General features: G+C 37.3%; 1 protein-coding gene across 1 annotated transcript in view; it reads left to right on the forward strand.

The window, feature by feature from the left end:
• Positions 1 to 19,036, forward strand: part of LOC115445345 — a 66,916-nt gene extending 47,880 nt beyond the window's left edge. Inside the window, exons 4-7 of the mRNA XM_030171579.2 lie at positions 9,141 to 9,285; positions 15,999 to 16,121; positions 18,099 to 18,233; positions 18,541 to 19,036. Of these exons, the coding sequence (XP_030027439.2) occupies positions 9,141 to 9,285; positions 15,999 to 16,121; positions 18,099 to 18,233; positions 18,541 to 18,740 (603 nt within the window). The 3' untranslated portion in view covers positions 18,741 to 19,036. The remainder of the gene's footprint in view (positions 1 to 9,140; positions 9,286 to 15,998; positions 16,122 to 18,098; positions 18,234 to 18,540) is intronic.

Genomic DNA, 19,036 nt, shown 5'->3' on the forward strand with positions numbered 1-19,036 from the left:
TTACATGTTTATTATAATTTTATTTTAAGTCGTTACAAAAGCAGTTCAAGTTTTAAAGAAAAACGACGACACCAAAGTCTCAAAAACAATGCCGTCAACAACCAGTGCAGTACATCAAACAAAAGCAACAACAATTAATCGCACGCTCCTCGTTGTTTTCATAATTTACATTTAAATTGCTTTTGACGTGACTTGTGCAGCTTCTTGCATACGCATGAAGTAAGGAGACAGAAAGTATTAGGATAATGAATAAGCAATATTCTACTCATCCTGCTTACATCTTAAAGTTCTTAAAGATATTTATTAACCACTAACGCTTAAATGGTTTGAATACTGGTGGTAGGTCTCTCATATGTGAGAATCCGCCTGGGTAGGTACCACCGCAATGTCTTTTTCTGCCGCCAAGCACCAGTGTGTAGTCACTGTTGTGTTCCGGTTTGAAGGACATTGTAGCCAGTGTAACTACTGGAGATAATAAGACTTAACATCTTATGTCTCTGGATAGCAAGCGCAGTGGAATACCAAAAAATACTTTGTAATTCAAAATGTTGGATGGTGTTTCTATTGTTTATGGGGGGTCGTTTCGCTTACTATCCAGCGAACGGCGAGCTCATCATCATTCCAAGCAAAAATAAAAAATTTGGTTGAAATATAATACAGATTTCACCCAAATTGAGAAGGAACTAAAAATCTATTTTTAAAATAAGCGGAAACAGTGCAAGCGAACGCAACTGTCATAAAAGCTTTTAAAATAACATTATTCATTGTGTTCTACGTTCGTCTGCTGTGAAATCAAGCTGTGGCAGAATATGAAAATGATAGTAGCAATTTCTATTAAAAAGTAAACTTTTTGTAGATCCAAAGCCAAAACAATATTCTTTGCTATAAATTTTCGAAATTCCCAAATTTTTTAATAAAAATACGAGTTTGCGAAAAGAAATCTTGTTATTATATACTAATGATTCAATATTTAAATATACGCGACTGGTAACTAAAGTTAAAAATAATCAAAAGATTAAATCAAACGAGTCCGCAGAAGTTTTTGATGTCAGGTGTCAACTGAACAATTAACGAAGAAGTTTCGTGAATTTTAAATTCAAATTGAAGTTGCGACGTTTGTTGCGAAGACGCGGAGTTCCGGCAGTCGGAGTGAGTTTGCGACCCGTCGTGTTTGCGCTGTTTGTTCCACGGTATAATCTCGTTGCATTCGTAATGTCGCCATGGATTCAGATTTAATTAAGAACGATAGGGCTGGATTTGTCTATTTCTTTTCTGCATATTGTAAGGAAGGAATATAAGGTACAGAGAGTGCTTGTGTATTGAGCACACACTTGTGCACTATACGTCCTGCGTACTTGGCTAATCTCCGTTGAGATTGGCCGCCGTGGTCGAAATTCGGTTAGGAAGGAAATTCGGTCAGCTAATGCATTTGTAACTTCCACGTTCCGCTCGAGAATATTTTAATTGCCATCCGTACTATTCAGTTTGAAATTGCGTCTTGGTAATTTCGTATATCTGAATGATAATCAACAGTAAAACAATGTCACACCGATAACATTTTCGTATGCACATTAGTAGATAACACCCGGGAATTCCCGAAGTGTCGAGTATTACGAGGCATTTTGCCTTCTTGAAATGTATTTTATTCTTCAATGTTATTTTTTCTTTATATTTTCTGTTACAACGAAACAAAAATTCTTTAGTATGGTGGTTATTATGGCTTATGTTGGGAAACTTATGAAGGCTGTTTTACTCTCTATCTAGAGTTATTCGCGAACTTTCTCTCATGTAATCTCACATAAGCCGACATTACTTTTATTGCCAAAATTTTTGCAAACATTGCTGTTACGTGACTTTTGCGTATAATAATCTGAAAATTGTTATTATTTTCTTTTATACCTTCATGCTTATTTCTGAGGAAGGCAGGCGATCATTTTAATGTTAGATGGTTTGCTATACATTTTTTAATACATCTTACAATCGTACTAAATTTTATATGTATATTCATAAGTGTTTTATTTCCTATATATCTACTAAAAATCGTACTTAATTGTATATGTTGAGTATATATAAGTATTTTATTTTCTATGTATCTACTACGAAGGTTTTAATTAATACATTTTAATTACAAAAAAGATCTAACTCCTCTTTTCTTTTCGTAATTATTGAAAATCGAAAGGAATATAACTATTCGAAAGGCACAATGAAAACATTTTAATAGTTCATGATCGTACGAATATTTTCGCCTTCTTTGTGAAAAATTGGTTGAATTTAAAGCAATTGAACACTAAAACAAACCATTTTAACCATAAACCATTAAGGTTTATATTAAACGGTTGGCTGACGATAAATAATTTTTCCATTGTCCTGAAATAAATATATCAGACCACAATGGACGAAACAATTGCCAAGTTAAATTGAATTCTGTCGCATACAAAGGGGAAGTTTGCGGCCACCTGTATAGTTTGGTTCCGGCTCGTAACGTTATGTTTAAAGCATTCCCTTGCGAGCTAGATTTAACTTGAGGAATCTAAAGCTGACTAATGCTGAATCTTCGTTCACTGACATAGTATTTGATTTATTATTTTGCCATGACAGTTACTGCATTAAACCTTTTAAGAAAGTTTTATTTTCTTCTCTTAATGAAGTTAGTACAGCGTGTATTTTTGCAAAAGTTTTTTGGCTTCGAAGGATTGGTCGCTTGGTGCTATTAACTTTCTTGGTAGCTTCCAATCCCCACAATGTAAAATCACGCTCAACTTGCTGGTCGACCTAGGGATCGGAATCAAACCTCAAACTTTAAGCACACTGGCATTAGATAGAGGAAGTAATGACCAACTGTTAGATACAGAGTACAGTACGAATGTTCTACCGACGAGAAACAGCTACCAGAATTATTTATTTATTCAACATACAGTTATTACAGAATATATCTAATTGGAACTGGCGGGACATACACCTAAAACTAAGTATGTAAAACTATTTATAAATAAATTATCTAACATAAATTAAACGAAGTAATATTTGCGAGCTCACTCCAGTATATTATTAAATCCTTTACCTTGATTATTTATGGATGGGTTTCCACCAAAACTACGCTAGCTACCTGATCGAGTACTAAATATAACCCGCCCAAACTACAAAGTATTGATTGGTACACTGCACTATGCGCGATGCTTTCTAGATATGAAAAGATATTCAGTAGTATTTACTTTAGTCAGTATTTAGTTTAACGTACCAAAGAGTAGAGGGAATTACGTATCACATAATGGAACCTCCCCCCCCCTCTAACTTATTGACGCACAAGACGTGATATTGTTCAACTGCTTTCCGAAAATAAAAATATCATTTGACGAATCATTTGGCAATAAAAAAAACGTACCAGAGTTAAAAACTTAACGTGTCAAAGTTAATGCATTGAAAATTGGGTCTTAACACAACAGAATAGAATGGATCTGGATTTGATTTTGTGGCGGTACAATTAGTGCATATAACGCCCTCTTGTCAAATCGCCAGAACTGCAAATAATTATAGTTCCACCACAATTTGCTGGTCTAGGAACACAAAATTTCGTATGGATTTTATAAGATTTGTCTACTTCTGGACTCCGTAAAGGAGCTGTTGAGATCGATAGTACAAACTGGCAAAACGTTTTGCATCATGAGTGAAATTTTTAACGTCGACTGCACATTAGAAGACGGTAGAGACTTCATTACGTTTGAAATAACCTCAATAGTTATATCCTTAGTGGCTCGGTGTCGTAGATGTGTTACGAAAGTACTGCAAAGCTGATTTTTTGGGTTCGAATCCCGGGGTGAGCAGTGATATTGGATTTTTATTCTCAGTATCATCCTGGAGTTTGGTATTTGTGCCCGATATGATGACAGGCTCGCCCTTATCACATCATGCGACGGAAAACTTATGGCGAAAACTGGAATCTGTGTCCGATATGCTTATAGGCTCGTCTGCTAGTACATTATGGAACGGAACATTCATGGCAAAAAGCAGGTGGCTCTGGTTTCATCCCCTGTCTACCCCTTCGGGGATGAAGCAGTGATGTATATGCTTGTTATATATATTATACGATACATAATCAAGTAAACTGTATGTAAGTTACCTCCGTCTCGCGGTTTTATGAAACTTCTAACGGACTCGGGATGTTTGCGAGCTCTTTGTAAGGACCCTCTTTGTTGTTTGTTCGGGTTGTCTTTGCGTGTGGTCGCTATGGACATGTCTTGAAATCTCTGCTCCAAACTTCGCTTGAGGTTAGATGTTGTACGGAAGTTTAAAATTAAAGAGACGGCTAAGTATTAATGCTTTTTAACTTGTAACAAATATCCAAACCTCAAAATGTCTTATAGAACTATATTGCGGTTTTTATATTATAATTTTCTCCTGAAGTATCGAAGACACGCAGTCCGCCCCGTGACCACGAAGGCTGCAAAGTCTTCGAAACGTCGTGAGAAAATTATAATATAAAAACTGCGGTATAATTCAAAAGTAGTTTATTTCAATGTCTAGCATTCGCGTTAACTTAAGAAATCATGCTTTTTGTAATTGTCATGTTAGATCACCTAGTAAATGCGATCACTTCCGTAGCCAATAGATATTTTAATTTTAAAATTGGCATTTATGTTAATAAATAATTAATAAAAATAAATTAGACAATGTACATTAATATTATATTAGTGGCAGGAAAATACACTCTATTGATTGGCATCAAGAAAAAACAAAACTAGGCATATCGAAACATACTACACGAAAATAATATATAAATTATAATATCTGCCGTGTATTATATACTGTCCTACTGCTGGGCACGGGCTTCCTCTAGTACTGAGAGGGATTAGGCCTTAGTCCGCCACGCTGTTCTAGAGGGAATTGGTAGACTTCACACGCCCTCAAAATTCTTATAGACAACTTCTAAGGTGTGCAGATTTCCTCACGATGTGTTTCTTCACCGTTAAAGCAAGTGATAATTCACAAAGAATACACACATAATTTTAGAAAAGTCAGAGGTGTACCCTTGGGTTTTGAACCTGCGAACATTCGTTTCGGCAGTCCATTCCACAACCAACTAGGCTATCTCCACATTACATTACTACACAAGGGTCATCTAGTAATTCCGTTGAATTTAAATCTAAGTTCTTAGTGGTCGCAACGGAAATTTAGACCCAAAACTATTCGTTATTTGTTGGATGCACCAGATTTATTACTACAACTGAGATTGCGTTTCCTACTGCAGCAGGAACGTCAGGCAATAAATTACGTCTAAATTGTAGCGTTGACGTTCTATTTCTAGATATACCTTCTTTACAGTATCTTATTGCTGGTGGTAGGTTATATTTTATATCCGCCCTGATAGCGACCACTGTACACAAAGTGTTAAAACTCGCCATAGTCAAGTCGTGTTACAGAATCAGTATGTGTTTATCAGGTTCCAACAGGCCGACATAATTGTGTCGACTGTCGAGGGGTAATCATCTTTCGTCAGTCGCGATTCTATTGGACCCATTCCATTTACCATTAGGGTTCACTTTGCCGTACCTCTATTAAAACATTAAATTAATCAGTGATTATATTTCTGTATTACAAAGATCTATTATTTTCAAACCGTTACTCCTTAGTCGAAATTTATAACTACTAAACAAAATACCTCATTTTCTAACACAAAAAGAACGTAATCATGAAGACGTAAGTTTGAAATATGAGTATTGGACGTCTGAAGAAATAAACAAGACTTATCGATTCGATGGAGCTACTGAATGCTCTGATATTACAGGGAGCACAAAAGAAATGAATAGAAGTCAATATTGCGTTTTAATCTTTCATATTTTTATTTATCTTCGACGTTTTGAAGATCACGTTATTACGATAGAGAAATATCTATACTATTATATAAAGCTGAAGAGTTTGTTTGTTTGTTTGTTTGTTTGTTTGTTTGTTTGTTTGAACGCGCTAATCTCAGGAACTACCGGTCCAAACCGAAAAATTCTTTTTACGTTGGATAGCCCTTTGTTCGTGGAGTGCTATAGGCTATATATCATCACGCTATACCCAATAGGAGCGGGGCAGTAATGGCTAATCTCAGGAACTACCGGTCCAAACTGAAAAATTCTTTTTGCGTTGGATAGCCCTTTGTTCGTGGAGTGCTATAGGCTATATATCATCACGCTATACCCAATAGGAGCGGGGCAGTAATGGCTAATCTCAGGAACTACCGGTCCAAACTGAAAAATTCTTTTGCGTTGGATAGCCCTTTGTTCGTGGAGTGCTATAGGCTATATATCATCACGCTATACCCAATAGGAGCGGAGCAGTAATGGCTAATCTCAGGAACTACCGATTCGAACTGAAAACATATTTTTGTGTTGAATAGTCCTTTGTTTGTGGAGTGCTCAAAGTTATATATCATCACGCTATGACCAATAGGAGCGGAGCAGTAATGGCTAATCTTAGGAACTACCGGTTTCAACCAAAAATTCGTTTTGTGTTGGATAGCCCTTTATTTGTGGACCGCTATAAGCTATATATCATCACGCTATGACCAATAGGAGCGGAGCAGTAATGGCTAATCTCAGGAACTACCGGTTTGAACTGAAAAAATCTTTTTGTGTTGGATAGCCCTTTGTTCCTGGAGTGCTATAGGCTATATATCATCACGCTATGACCAATAGGAGCGGAGAAGTAATGAAACATGTTGCAAAAACGGGGAAAATTATGAGTTTTGAGAGCTTCCGTTGCCTGCGCTGCGTAAACGGTTAAAGTTATGCAACAATGATGTATGACGGGATTGTTTCACTTAAAAGTTCTAAATAATAAAACAAAGTCCCCCGCTGCATCTGTCTGTTACGTGTTAAACTCAAAAACTACCCAACGAATTAAGATGAAATTTGGTATGGAGACAGTTTGAGACCCTGGGAAGAACATAGGCTCCCGGGAAACTACTATTTTTATAACGGAAAACTTTAGCTTGAAAAACTTTATAACGCGGGCGGAGCCGCGAGCAAATTTATTATAAGAATTCGGACGTTTGTGTAACTCTAGACTCCATTAGAGATGAAATATTTTTGACTTTAATTAGATATAATATGTATACTTATTTGATTCATATTTAATTTGGTTTAAAGGAACATTTAATATTGCGCTTTTTAAATGCCATTCTTGTGTAAAAACTATATTCTGGTTTGGAAAGAAAGCATTTATCTTCGTGGAAACTGTGCACAACAACAACGAAGCAGTAACAACAAATTATCAAGAATAATAGTTAAGAAATGGTTCTTGTTATATAAACTGTTTCGTTGCCAATAGTATACGGAATTCCTTCAATTAGTTTGATTTCCAGCAAAATTCCAAACTTAACACATCCAGTACTCTGAACTGAACTGAAAATTTAATTTAGAACACAACTAAAACAATAAACACAAAACGTTTCCTCACTATACCAAACTATCTCAGTCAAACAGCCGGCATCTATGCCAATGAAATTGAAACACAAATCACAACACTTTACGGTTTAATTTCGGTGTTTAATTAAATTCATATTTCAAGAGGCGGGTTAAACGTTTAATTTCTTCGTAATCTCTAATACTGGAGAATTTTTAATATCAACTGGGGGCTTTATTAAAACAGCGAGTGTAGTATCTTAAAGTCCAGTAAAAATTCAGGATAGGAAGGGAAGACAGGCACGTACTTAGGCTCTACGCCGGGACCTATTTTGCATTTTAAAGCGTTTTTATGATGATGAATAGTTGGATCTGAGACGGCACGTGCTGTGCTTTATCGTCTAATCAGAACATTATTCAAGGATTTTCTAGTGTCTGCTTCATTCTGTCCTTTTATTAAGGCGCTATCGATGGACCAGACTCTAATAATGAATACCGGTAAGGAATATTGATTTTTTATCTCCTTTCCGTTATATTGTGATTTATATTTCAGACTAATGAATAGTTCGTGTTCACCTTTAATATTAGTTTTTTCACGTCTTTGTAATGTAATACTAGCCTTATAGGGTGAAAGACATTAACGTTTCTTAATTGTTTAATTATTAAGATTGTTATCGTCATAGCATATTTTTTTATGAGTTATTTACGTAAGACATTCTTAAAGAGACTTAGAAGTTAATTATTTTTTGGAATTAAAAACATCGATTACTTTTTAGAATTTTTAATTAGACTTAACTCACAGTCAATTATAATTTATTATATAGAGATGAAATAAACCTGATGATTTCATTGAAACATTCAAGTAATGCCTAATAATTATACAGTTGTCAGACATCTTGAATGACATTATCATAATTCTGATTAGAATAACGAAAATGCAATAAACACATTTTTTTAATTCAATCGCATTTTCGTAATAACCATTGCGTATAGTTTTTAAATAATCTAATTGGTGGGTCATACCCCCGCTGTCCCCCAATTACACCCTTAGTTCGGTCCTGTAGGGTGGTGTAGGACCCGCGTCACGTCCTCCCGATCGTTCTCACTGAGTTATGAAGGGGATAAAGCGAGCATCGTTCACTAAGCCCCGCTCGATGACGTAAATATTGCTCAGGCCTGACCGATCAGTGTGATATACTTTTGAAATGGATTCCGTTTTCGATTTCATATAAATCTTAATAACATTCTGATCTTTATGCTGTCATTTGTTTTAAGCTGTGCGTGCTATCCGCATTTGCGTGTTTCTTCTTTTTTTATATAAAAGAAAAGGCATAGCACAGAACACGATAATTATTAACAATACTTAAGGACTAAATTACATTAAGACTAGATTTTCTTCCTTAAACTTATGCCTTAATTGAAAATAAACTACGGAAACGACTCTACAAGTAACAATTAACTACATTAACATCTGCTTATAATTAAGTGGGTTATTTAAACAAAAAATTATAATTATAATCTAAATCTTTTATAATTATTCGAAAAGTAGTGCTTACTTTACCATTGTAGTTCTAGTTTTAAGAAAACCTAGAAACTGGTAAATTTTTTTTTCTATTTCTCAAACGCCTGGTTCAACTAGTCTCGGTAGCTTAATCCACTCTGTTTTAATCATTAGGGTTTAGTCAATGTCTTCCTCTATGACTTATAATAGGTTCAAGATATATGTACCTCTTCCTAACATAAGCATCGTTTCAGGCCGACCTGTCATGCCGGAACACCAAGCAGCAGGTGGGCGCGCTGTTCACGCGATCCAACTTCGTGACGCTGAAGTACGTCACCGACAATTGGGGCACTGACGCCAACGGGTTCAAGCTCGTCATCACCGCTGTCAAGGACCCCAGTGAGTAGCTGAACCAGACACCCACTGCACATTTCATACACCATCACATCATCGGGGTCAATTAGGGCAAAAGTTAATGTCATTCGATATATTCACGAACGTTACTTTGCCTCGTATTCATGAGCGTCACTTTGCCTCGTATTCATGAATGTTACTTTCGCTCGTATTCACAAACGTTACTTAGCAAAGTATCAAGCCATGTTGCGATAATAAGTCTGTTTCCCAATCATTTCGACATAAGTCTTTGAACCACGAAGGCCCAGCGACGTTGTGATTGGCTTATATTAACATAGAACTTTACTACAGTTGAATATCAGATAAATAAGGACAAACGAAACTATGAAATTGCCGCCACTGCGTTCGGGCACATAGTATTATTTGTGAATATGAGTGTTATTTAAGTACAGAGCAATGCTATGATAAGGTCGTTCGGGAAGAAAACTTTCGCCGTGCGTAGGATTACGATAAAACGCTGTGCTGTGATTGGTTTATATTAACATATGACTTTACTTCAGTCAGCTGTTAGATTGTTTAGATGGCAACCAACTGAATTGAAGCCAAAGAAAACGATTGCGTTTGTGCGCACTGTGAACCCTCACAGTATTGTTTGTGAATAGGGTGTAAGTATCTTCATAAACACCTCAAATACCCGTTCTAAATGCGCCGTAAATCTTAAAGAAAAGAGGCCAGAGAACGGTCTTGTTTAGATCTCTAAATGATCTCAAAGGCAGTCTTAGACTTTTAATCATAAACGAGATCTACTATGGATTTTAGTTAGTAGTACATCAGTGTGTGTAGTTTACTAGTAGCCTCATCATACTAATCATGAGTCGTTGCGGGGCCGTAGTCATTTTTCTGTCAGAAAGTGGAGTGTAAATTGGCTTCATATTTGTTGCTAGTGTAGTCTTCACTAAGGCAAATGTCTCAGACATCAATGTTGCAATTGCTGTTAAGTTTCGGCCAATTGGATAGATTCCACGGCAGTAAACATACTTCAAACAACCTATCATTCTCATAGACACCACATCGACAATAGTATGGTGGTAAATCTGGTGATTTTCTTTCATGTTAGCTCACTTCTTACAAAAGTACATCATATCTCATTTAAAATCAAAAAAATACATAAATATTCCTTAAAAACTGATAAACGGATTACCTGAATCGGTTACGATATTGTATCAGATTGTGTTTAATAAGTCGACATTTATCTTTAAATATTATGAAACAAAGTCCCCCCAAGTCTATTTGTTTGAGCGCGATAATCTCAAAAACTACTCAACGGTATTCGATAAAATTTGGTATGGAGATAGTTTCAGATCCTGGGAAGGACATAGGTTACTTTTTATTTCGGAAAAAAAAATCATACTCTTGAAGCCGTAAGCAAAAACGAGTATATAAAAATAGATATTATAATACAAAGTCCCCCCGCCGCGTTTGTCTGTCTGAACGCGATTAACTCAAAAAATACTGATGAAATTTGGTTTAGAGACAATTTGAGGCCCTGGAAAAAATATAGGCTACTACTTATTATCCTGACAAAATATATAAGGAAAATTTTATCCCGGATAAACTCTTTCACGCGGGTAAAGGCTCTCACTTAGATTTCTAAATTAATAAAAAAACCATATTAATAGGTGTTTTAACATAACCACATACCACGCAGTCAACGCTCTTGCCTAAAAGATAAAATTGCTAAAGAAATATTCCACAGTAATGTCTCTCGACACGTCTGCACGATGCCTTAGGTCACTCCAAACACCCAAACATCCAATAAAGAGCGTTAGAGAATTAAACGTTCGCCCACGTTTAATTTGTCCGCTGTTTATTCGCGAGTCGACAAGGCCTTTCGTTTACGCATTCCGCTCGCGTTTTATATGTTTTATTGGCCGCGAACGCGAACACCCTCACGCCTGATTCATTGTAACCTGTTGCTGACTTATTGGTTTTGTTTTCTGTCTGTAAAGTGAAATTGAGTGAGATTATGTACTAGAATGTAACAATATTTGTTTGAGGCTGATTTTTAAAAATGTGTTGTGTTGAATAACTTTAAGTTTTTCCTTCGATTAAGATCGATGTTTGTAATATTGGTGGTAAGATATATTTTGTATCTGCCCTAGTAGCGATCACCGTATACAAGGTTTGAAAACCCGCTATAATGACCCACGTAAGTGTGTCCGGGATCAATCTGGTTATAGTCTAGTGAGATGCTTATTCACGCTACGGCGGAAGGACCCTGGAAATTAATTCACTATAAAATTAAGTAAAAATATAAACACATTGCAACCTATTTCTCTTCACACATCAGGAAAATTTAATTACATTTCAAAATAAGGCACAAAGAGAGCAATTACACGCGACACAAAGCAGCACATTCGCGCCACCAAACCGTTCCGGCTCGATGGGTGCGATATATTTCTATTTTAACTCCAAAGTAACTCTGCTATTCTAGATATTTTCTTTGTGAACGATGGTAGAATATTATAAGGCGTCGCGCAGACGCTGCCTTGTTGAAGAAACATATACTACCAAGGACCGCATTCAAACATGAAACTCAGTTTCGCTCTGAAGTGCGATATCAGAGACGCTATCAAATCAATCAGCATCTTAAGATAGGCAATATTTAATATACCCATTTTAACGTAAACTCAACAAATAAGTCACAATACGTGATAGATTTTGACTGCTGAGTATTGTTTATTTGACAGGGTCGACTCAGCTGCGAACACGCTCTTAAATTATAGCTTAATCCTTGTATAAATAGTTCAATACAGTCTTACTTATAAAAAAAATCGCAAAGCTATGCTTAGTTATAACACAAATTTACTCGATCAGCTGTAAGTCAAAATCCGCCATCTTGCCTCTTAATAAGGTTTAAACTAGGAACCGGTGATGTTTTTGACAGCTATTTAAACAATTCTAAACCACCTCTTAACGCTAAAACAAGTTTATAAGTAAGACTGTAAATATCTACTTGAGATACTCAAAGATGAGATTAATATTAATACAGCCCTAAGAAACTGAAATTTGCTTAAGTTGATACGATACCGCGATAACTTCACAACGGCATTCATGGTACGCAATTCAATTGATATTGAAAATTCATTTAACGCCTTAATCATTGTAAGGAGTTAACATTTACATTTGGGGGAGGCCGCTGTTCAGCAGTGGACTTCCTGTGACTGAGATGATGATGATGATTTACATAGTGTGGCTCCTTAATAAAACCGGGATAATTCTGGATAGACTACCAATAAATCTCGTAACTATTATTACTGTCAAGTCTAACGTCACTACGTGGCAGAGTGAAAATATAGCCATAAACGTTTTAATGTGAGAACTTCAAGGGACAGGGTGAAGTCAGCGTTTCCTTTATGGGTATTGAGTGGCAGTTACCGTAGCAGTAAAGATCAGACCTCGTTATAGGAGCTATAATAATTTACAGCTTCGCATTAAAATAAGCTTTGTAGCTCATACTTTAAGGTACTATTTTCTAGAAAATTTAATACAGTATTAAGTGAGTTACAGAGATAAACTTAATAGATGTGATAGTGGTCTCTTGATGTGAAGTTATTTCGTCCATAAACACTGGCAGATACCTCTGCCATTTGAATTATATCTTATTTTGGCTTGTTACCGGATATACACAGGCTGATCCCGGAACGCCACACAAGAAGGCCACTATGGCGGGTTTTAACACCTTGTTTACGGTGGGCGCTATTATGGCAGGTACAAATATACTACCACCAACAAAAGCGTCTTTAAAAATAGTAACTTTAGGGGCTAGCATCATTACAATGAAGTCGTAAGGCCATCTGTCCAATCCATGTTCACAGCTATTAAGACTGTTAAAGTTGGGTGCATACACAATGAAGTGGGGTGCAACTTTGTCCATTAAAGCGCAGTTAAGACCAAGTGGCCGGCGCGTGCTGTTTGCGTACTTTCTCGACTTCTTGGCATGTTGTTTTGGAGATTTGCTCTTTGGATTTCGTTAGGCGATTTACGTTTGATTGAATTCTTGTTATGGATTTTCATTATTTATCCTTTGTACTTAAAAATGGTGGCGATAATGATTAGTAGACTGTATTTTAACTAATTTGAAATGGATTAAATATTAATTGTGTTACAAGACGATTAAAACATCGCCTGTCAAAGAAAAATAGCAACCGCATCCACAACTTTGAAATTATAATATAACACTGCAACCATATCTTGACTTTCTAAAAAATATTTGACGTTAGAAGGATACTGAATAAATACACTATTAATATTTTTTCTGAGGGATTTTAATTACTAACGTTTTAATTCTTTAAGGATATAAAGGTCAATTTCGACGAAATTTGTTAAAGAAATGAGACATCAAAAATACAAAGTACAAATCAAACAAGCATGAACAGTTTCGAAAGAGATTTAAATGAATAAACCATACGTGTTCTTATTAAACCATTTAAAAACCCAAGTGCGGTAATTCTTAATATTCTAAGACCGTACGAAGCTGCTGAGTTCGCTAAGCGACGCCGACTCTCAGAGGAATTCTCTCCGCGTCCTCAGCTCCGATATTAAATCTTAGCGCTAATGGACCTGCCATTAGGCACTTTAGCAAATCTGTCCCCACTTTAGCCATAAATTAGGCACTAAGAGCTACCACTAAACTGTTAATATTAACGTTTAAAAATTTAGGGTTTAAATGCCCGCGTACATTATAAGCACTGGTTTTAGAGAAGTTCCTTGTATTTGTTCTCTCATTTGTCTAATATGTGCGTGCTTGCACCTGGCGAGTTTGTGAGTTTGATCTAATATCAGGCTATATTTTTGAAAACACACTTGATTCTGTCGAAAATCTAGGCTAAGGGTGGATTTTTCTCAAAGGGAACCCAACACAACATATAAGTACTAATATGCATAAATGTGGTGTACAAATTATTGTAATGATAATTAGAATTTACATAAATTACGACAGTAAAGCCAGTAAGAATCGAGTTATACGGACCCTTCTAGACTAGTGACAAAAAAGTATCTTAAATACATTCCTGAAGAGTGCTAAATTCCATCACACATACTTTTTAAATAAAGCTATATTATTTCAAAAGCTAAAACGAATCCGAGCGTCAAACTACAAACAACCCTTCCAAAACCAACGCTTGATATCAAAGACATTATGCAGAAATTCCCTTTTGAACAATGTTTTACAAGCGCCGATGTTGCTAATTTAAAAAATTCCCCGCGCGGGTAGACGCATTGTGCTGTGGTATGAAACTCGAACAATGCGTCGCTGCGGTGTGAGCGCTATTCATGTGCTGTTGATGATATGGGCTTTATTGTATCGTGGAAATTCAGGAAAAATGGATGGGACTTAACGTAGGGTTGATCTGTCTGGAGGTAATGTTTTTGGTGACGGTCGTCTAGTTGTCTATGTAAATTAGACCATAGTGTATACAGGGTCATTTTGATATTGCGTTACTAAATGAAACCATATACTCGTCTTCACCTTTGCTGACATTGTGCCACAAATCATCTATTAATAATGAATGTTTTCACCAAAAATCTTTATAATAGTTTTTTTTATTTTTTGATCATTTGGTAGTATAATGCGGTTATGGCGTGTGCGTGATTATATTTCTAACTGAAAGTATGAAGTAGCCGCTGCGACGAATTCTCTTACAGTAGTAATAGCATTAGGGTGCGTAAAATTAAAAATACTTTTTATTTGTTCGAAAGTTACACTTTTTTATTTTATCTCCACGGCTCAAGTAACTCATTGTAAAGTGTTATTTCCAAGTAGATAAATATGTGATTTAATTTAGTAACGCAATGTCAAAATTACCCTGTTTAAATAACCAACATTTCTTTCAATACTTCAAAGAGATCACAGTATGATTTAAATAATATAATATGAAATCTTATATAAATCATATGATAATTTACTAACTAATTACATTTAGCTAAAACATATTTCGTGTCATTACCACACGTCAGCTGTTAACATCAAATGAAACTAACTCCTCGCATCCATCAATATACTTTCGACACTGAGTAGTGCGATGAAAAATGCAATTTCAAAATTACTAATAAACGCAGTAGTTGACACAGTTGCTACGTGTTGTGATGAGAGGCCAATTTCGCCGCCGCCGAGTCAGCAGTTTTAACAACTATCATTTCGCCGGTCCTCTGTGAGATGTTTTGGCTCTTTCATTTTGATCAGTTTATTTTCAGTTAGGTGACTTAACAGAGTACTTTTGTACATTTTTTTGGGTATCTTATGTGATTATCTGTTTGGTTATTTTACAAGAGTACATATGATTAGGTTTGACAGTGGGACGAATGTTTTTAAAACCTCTTCTTTCCATAAGTCATATAGAGACTTATAGAGACTTTCCCGCTTTCACACCCACCACTACAACTCCTGTAAGCCAGGATCAGCAGTTGCACGCATTTTATGATACCGAGCTTTGAAGCTCGGAGAATCTCAGAGAAAACTAATATGTCATATGAAAACATTCCAAAAACTGCAATGACGTCAAAGTTCTTCAAATGCCAGCAATTGCAAGTTACTGATCCCCCATTACCGAAGGCAGGTCGATACATCAAGTTGATCTTCTAATGACATTATCGGGGGACATACTCCACATCTCATCCACACTCCACATAAGTTGTCGATCTCATGCTACGAGAGCGGGACAGTGGTCGTACCTGACGAGATTCGCGCGCGGTTCCAGAACACGGGTGCAAGGAGTTCAGATGCAAGCAGCGGGAGTTCTGCGTGAGTGCAGACCTCATGTGCGACGGGGTCGACCACTGCGCTGACGGCTCCGATGAAGACACAGCCGCGCTATGCCCTGGTGAGATATTTCTATTGCTATTGCTATTCTATTTGCTATATTGCTTTGAATGACGAGCTTGTCGTTTGCCTGGTGGTGAGCGATACGACCGCCCATAACAGTAGGAACACCATCCAACACCTTGAATTATCAAGTATTGTTTGGTATTCCACTGTTCTCGCCTTCCTGAGACATTAGATGTTAAGTCTTATTATGTCCAGTAGTTACACAAGGTACAATGTTCTTCAAATCGGAACACAACTGTGACTACACATTGTTGCTTGGCGACAGAAAAAGATATTGCGGTGGTACGATCAGCAACAAAAGTCGATGAACAGATACTAATTTACAAAACACCTGAACATTGAAACGGACCATAAATCACTTACCAAAGAAGAGTACAGATTAAGGTTATCATTTCAATATGGCTACCAAAGTAAAGGATTGGCTGAAAAAAATATGAAAAAGAAACTGACGTTTACGTTGAATCCTTCGAAGAGATTCTCCTGCCAGAATAATTTTGAATTTACACATTTGTTCCTTAAGGCGATACCTCAAGGTCCATTTTCATACATTTTGTTTCACCTTTAATCTGGGTAACTAAGCAAGTATTGGCAAGTAAAGAATTTAAATTCACGTCTAGTTAGTGATTTTATTAACAAAATGTATGAAAATGGACCTTGAGGTATCGCCTTAAACCGGCCAGTGCTCTATAAAATAGGATGTTTAAAATGTAACTAACCTATTCCTATTAATGTTATAATATTACTTACTAAAATATTATGATGTTTTGTCCAAACTTAAAAATGTATAATTCTGGTTATTAACTTCAATATATATGTTATATAAACCTGAAGAGTTTGTTTGTTTGAATACGCTAAACTCAGGAACAGCTTAAACGATTTTGAAAAAAATTCACTAATAGGAAGCTACATTCTCTTAAGCGCTATACGCTACTTTCTACCCCGGGTAAATATAAAGCAAGACTTTAGTCCTTGAAAAACTTTTTCACGCAGGCGGAGTAGCGAGCCAAAGCTAGTATGTTATAAAATAACAATTTAATTGATATTCTGGACTGTTGGAAAAATAGCTTGTATATAAAACAAAGAATTTGCTAATTTCAGCCACATTTGTATTTATTACAGATCATAAAAAATTGCTAGTAATGTTTAGCAGTGAATGGTTTGACGGCGTTCAGCTACTTTTGTAGGTCAATTATGACAAGTTGTTTTGTATTTAAATTAATCAGCAACTTATGGTAAATGATAATGATTAGGAAATATTGGAAACAAATTATGTTCAACGACTTCTGTTGCTGACTGTACCTACCCCGGGGCATTCTCACATATGAGAGACTTACCAGTAACAAATAATATTGTAAATGTAAAAGTTAGTGGATATGTTTGCATGTTTGTTAGCTAATGCGTAAAGGGTTGATTTGATGTTTCGCACATTGACAGACATGTCTTGTATATTATCATCTCTGTGTCTGTGGGATAATTATAGTGTGAATTTCAACATATACATTTGTCGTTTCGATGCATAGCATTAGGTCGCGCTATATTTTCAGTTGAAGTTAAAAAGTTTATTGATAATTCCAAAGTTCTATAGTATGTATATCTTCATATAACTTTGTACCTATTTATTAACAAAGATTATTCAATGTTGTATGTTACTTGATTGTAAACTAATACTGAAGGATTCTAGGCAAAATTCAATACGTGTGTAGGTGCTATTCGTAGTTTTTCTATTGCATGGCTGCGATACGAGCAATAAGACTCTATCCTTAGTGCCGAGTTCCTTTGCCTCGCGGCGCTTTCGTTTTGTTGGTACTCCAACACCAGTCAAAGGACGTTTATTGGAAGTCGAGCTTTATTTACTACGAGCCAGACTTTATTGAGTTTGTCGTGTGACATAAACACGTAATAAAGTTGCACCAGAAAAGTAATAGCGTTTAGTAAGTTGTGTGTGTAATGTTTGTTCATGTTGTGACGGCAGAGAGCGGTGGTAGCGGCGCGACGAGCGCGTGGGTGGTGGCGGGCGGCGCGGGCGCGTCGCTGGCGCTGGTGGTGGCCGCCGCTGCCGCGTGCTGCCTCTGTCGCCGCTCGCGAGCGCACCGCACGCATCTACACTGTGAGTGTCTCGCCGGCCTGGCACGCAAGTGTCGCGACAGGCTCCACCGCCTGTGTGGCTGCCGCACCAGCACGCACCTCATGTGCGAATACAAACCTGAGATAGACGAATACTCTCAGGCTTGAACAAACAATATATTTTTATAATGTAACAGTTTTATCTGAATGTTGTGATAACTATGTAACGTTTCGAATTTCGACCTCTGAATAGTCTTATTAGCTAGACATTATAAAAGATTCCTGTTTCCCTTCGCGGTCGGTTGGCATGAGTGAGTTCGGTGGAGTGACCGGGCGCGGTGTGGTTGCAGTGCAACAGATGGCCAGCAGCAACGGCGCCGGCGCGGCTGGCACGGCCGGCGCAGGCGTGGGCGCTGGCGCCTCGCTAGCCGGCGACGGCGGCGAGCCGGCGGGCGGCACGCGGCTGCCGGGAAACTTGGCGCTCCCTGCGGGCCCGCGCGGGTACACTTGGGCGCGCCCGGGCCGCTTCCGGGCGCGGGCGGCGCGCTGAGCGCTCTCGCGCACAAGGACGAGTGGTTCGTGTGAGAGAGAGCACCGACCACCGGCCGCGGCCCGGCCGGGCCCGCAGGGGGGGGCGCCGTACCGGCCCCCAAGCCGCCGGCGATCTATCCGACGCCGCTCTATCTATGTATGTCCTACCTGATTTAGCGATCGTTTTTTTAGGTGAATTTTTACTCGTTTAGTGGAGGCGCATGCGCGTCCTGGGTGTCCAGTTTTTGGTGTTAACGATTAACGCAATGTAAATTTATCGATATGACATTAAACATTTTTGGCTTATTGTTCGTA

The sequence above is a fragment of the Manduca sexta genome, chromosome 23 (assembly GCF_014839805.1).
Source record: "Manduca sexta isolate Smith_Timp_Sample1 chromosome 23, JHU_Msex_v1.0, whole genome shotgun sequence".
NCBI lineage: Eukaryota > Metazoa > Arthropoda > Insecta > Lepidoptera > Sphingidae > Manduca > Manduca sexta.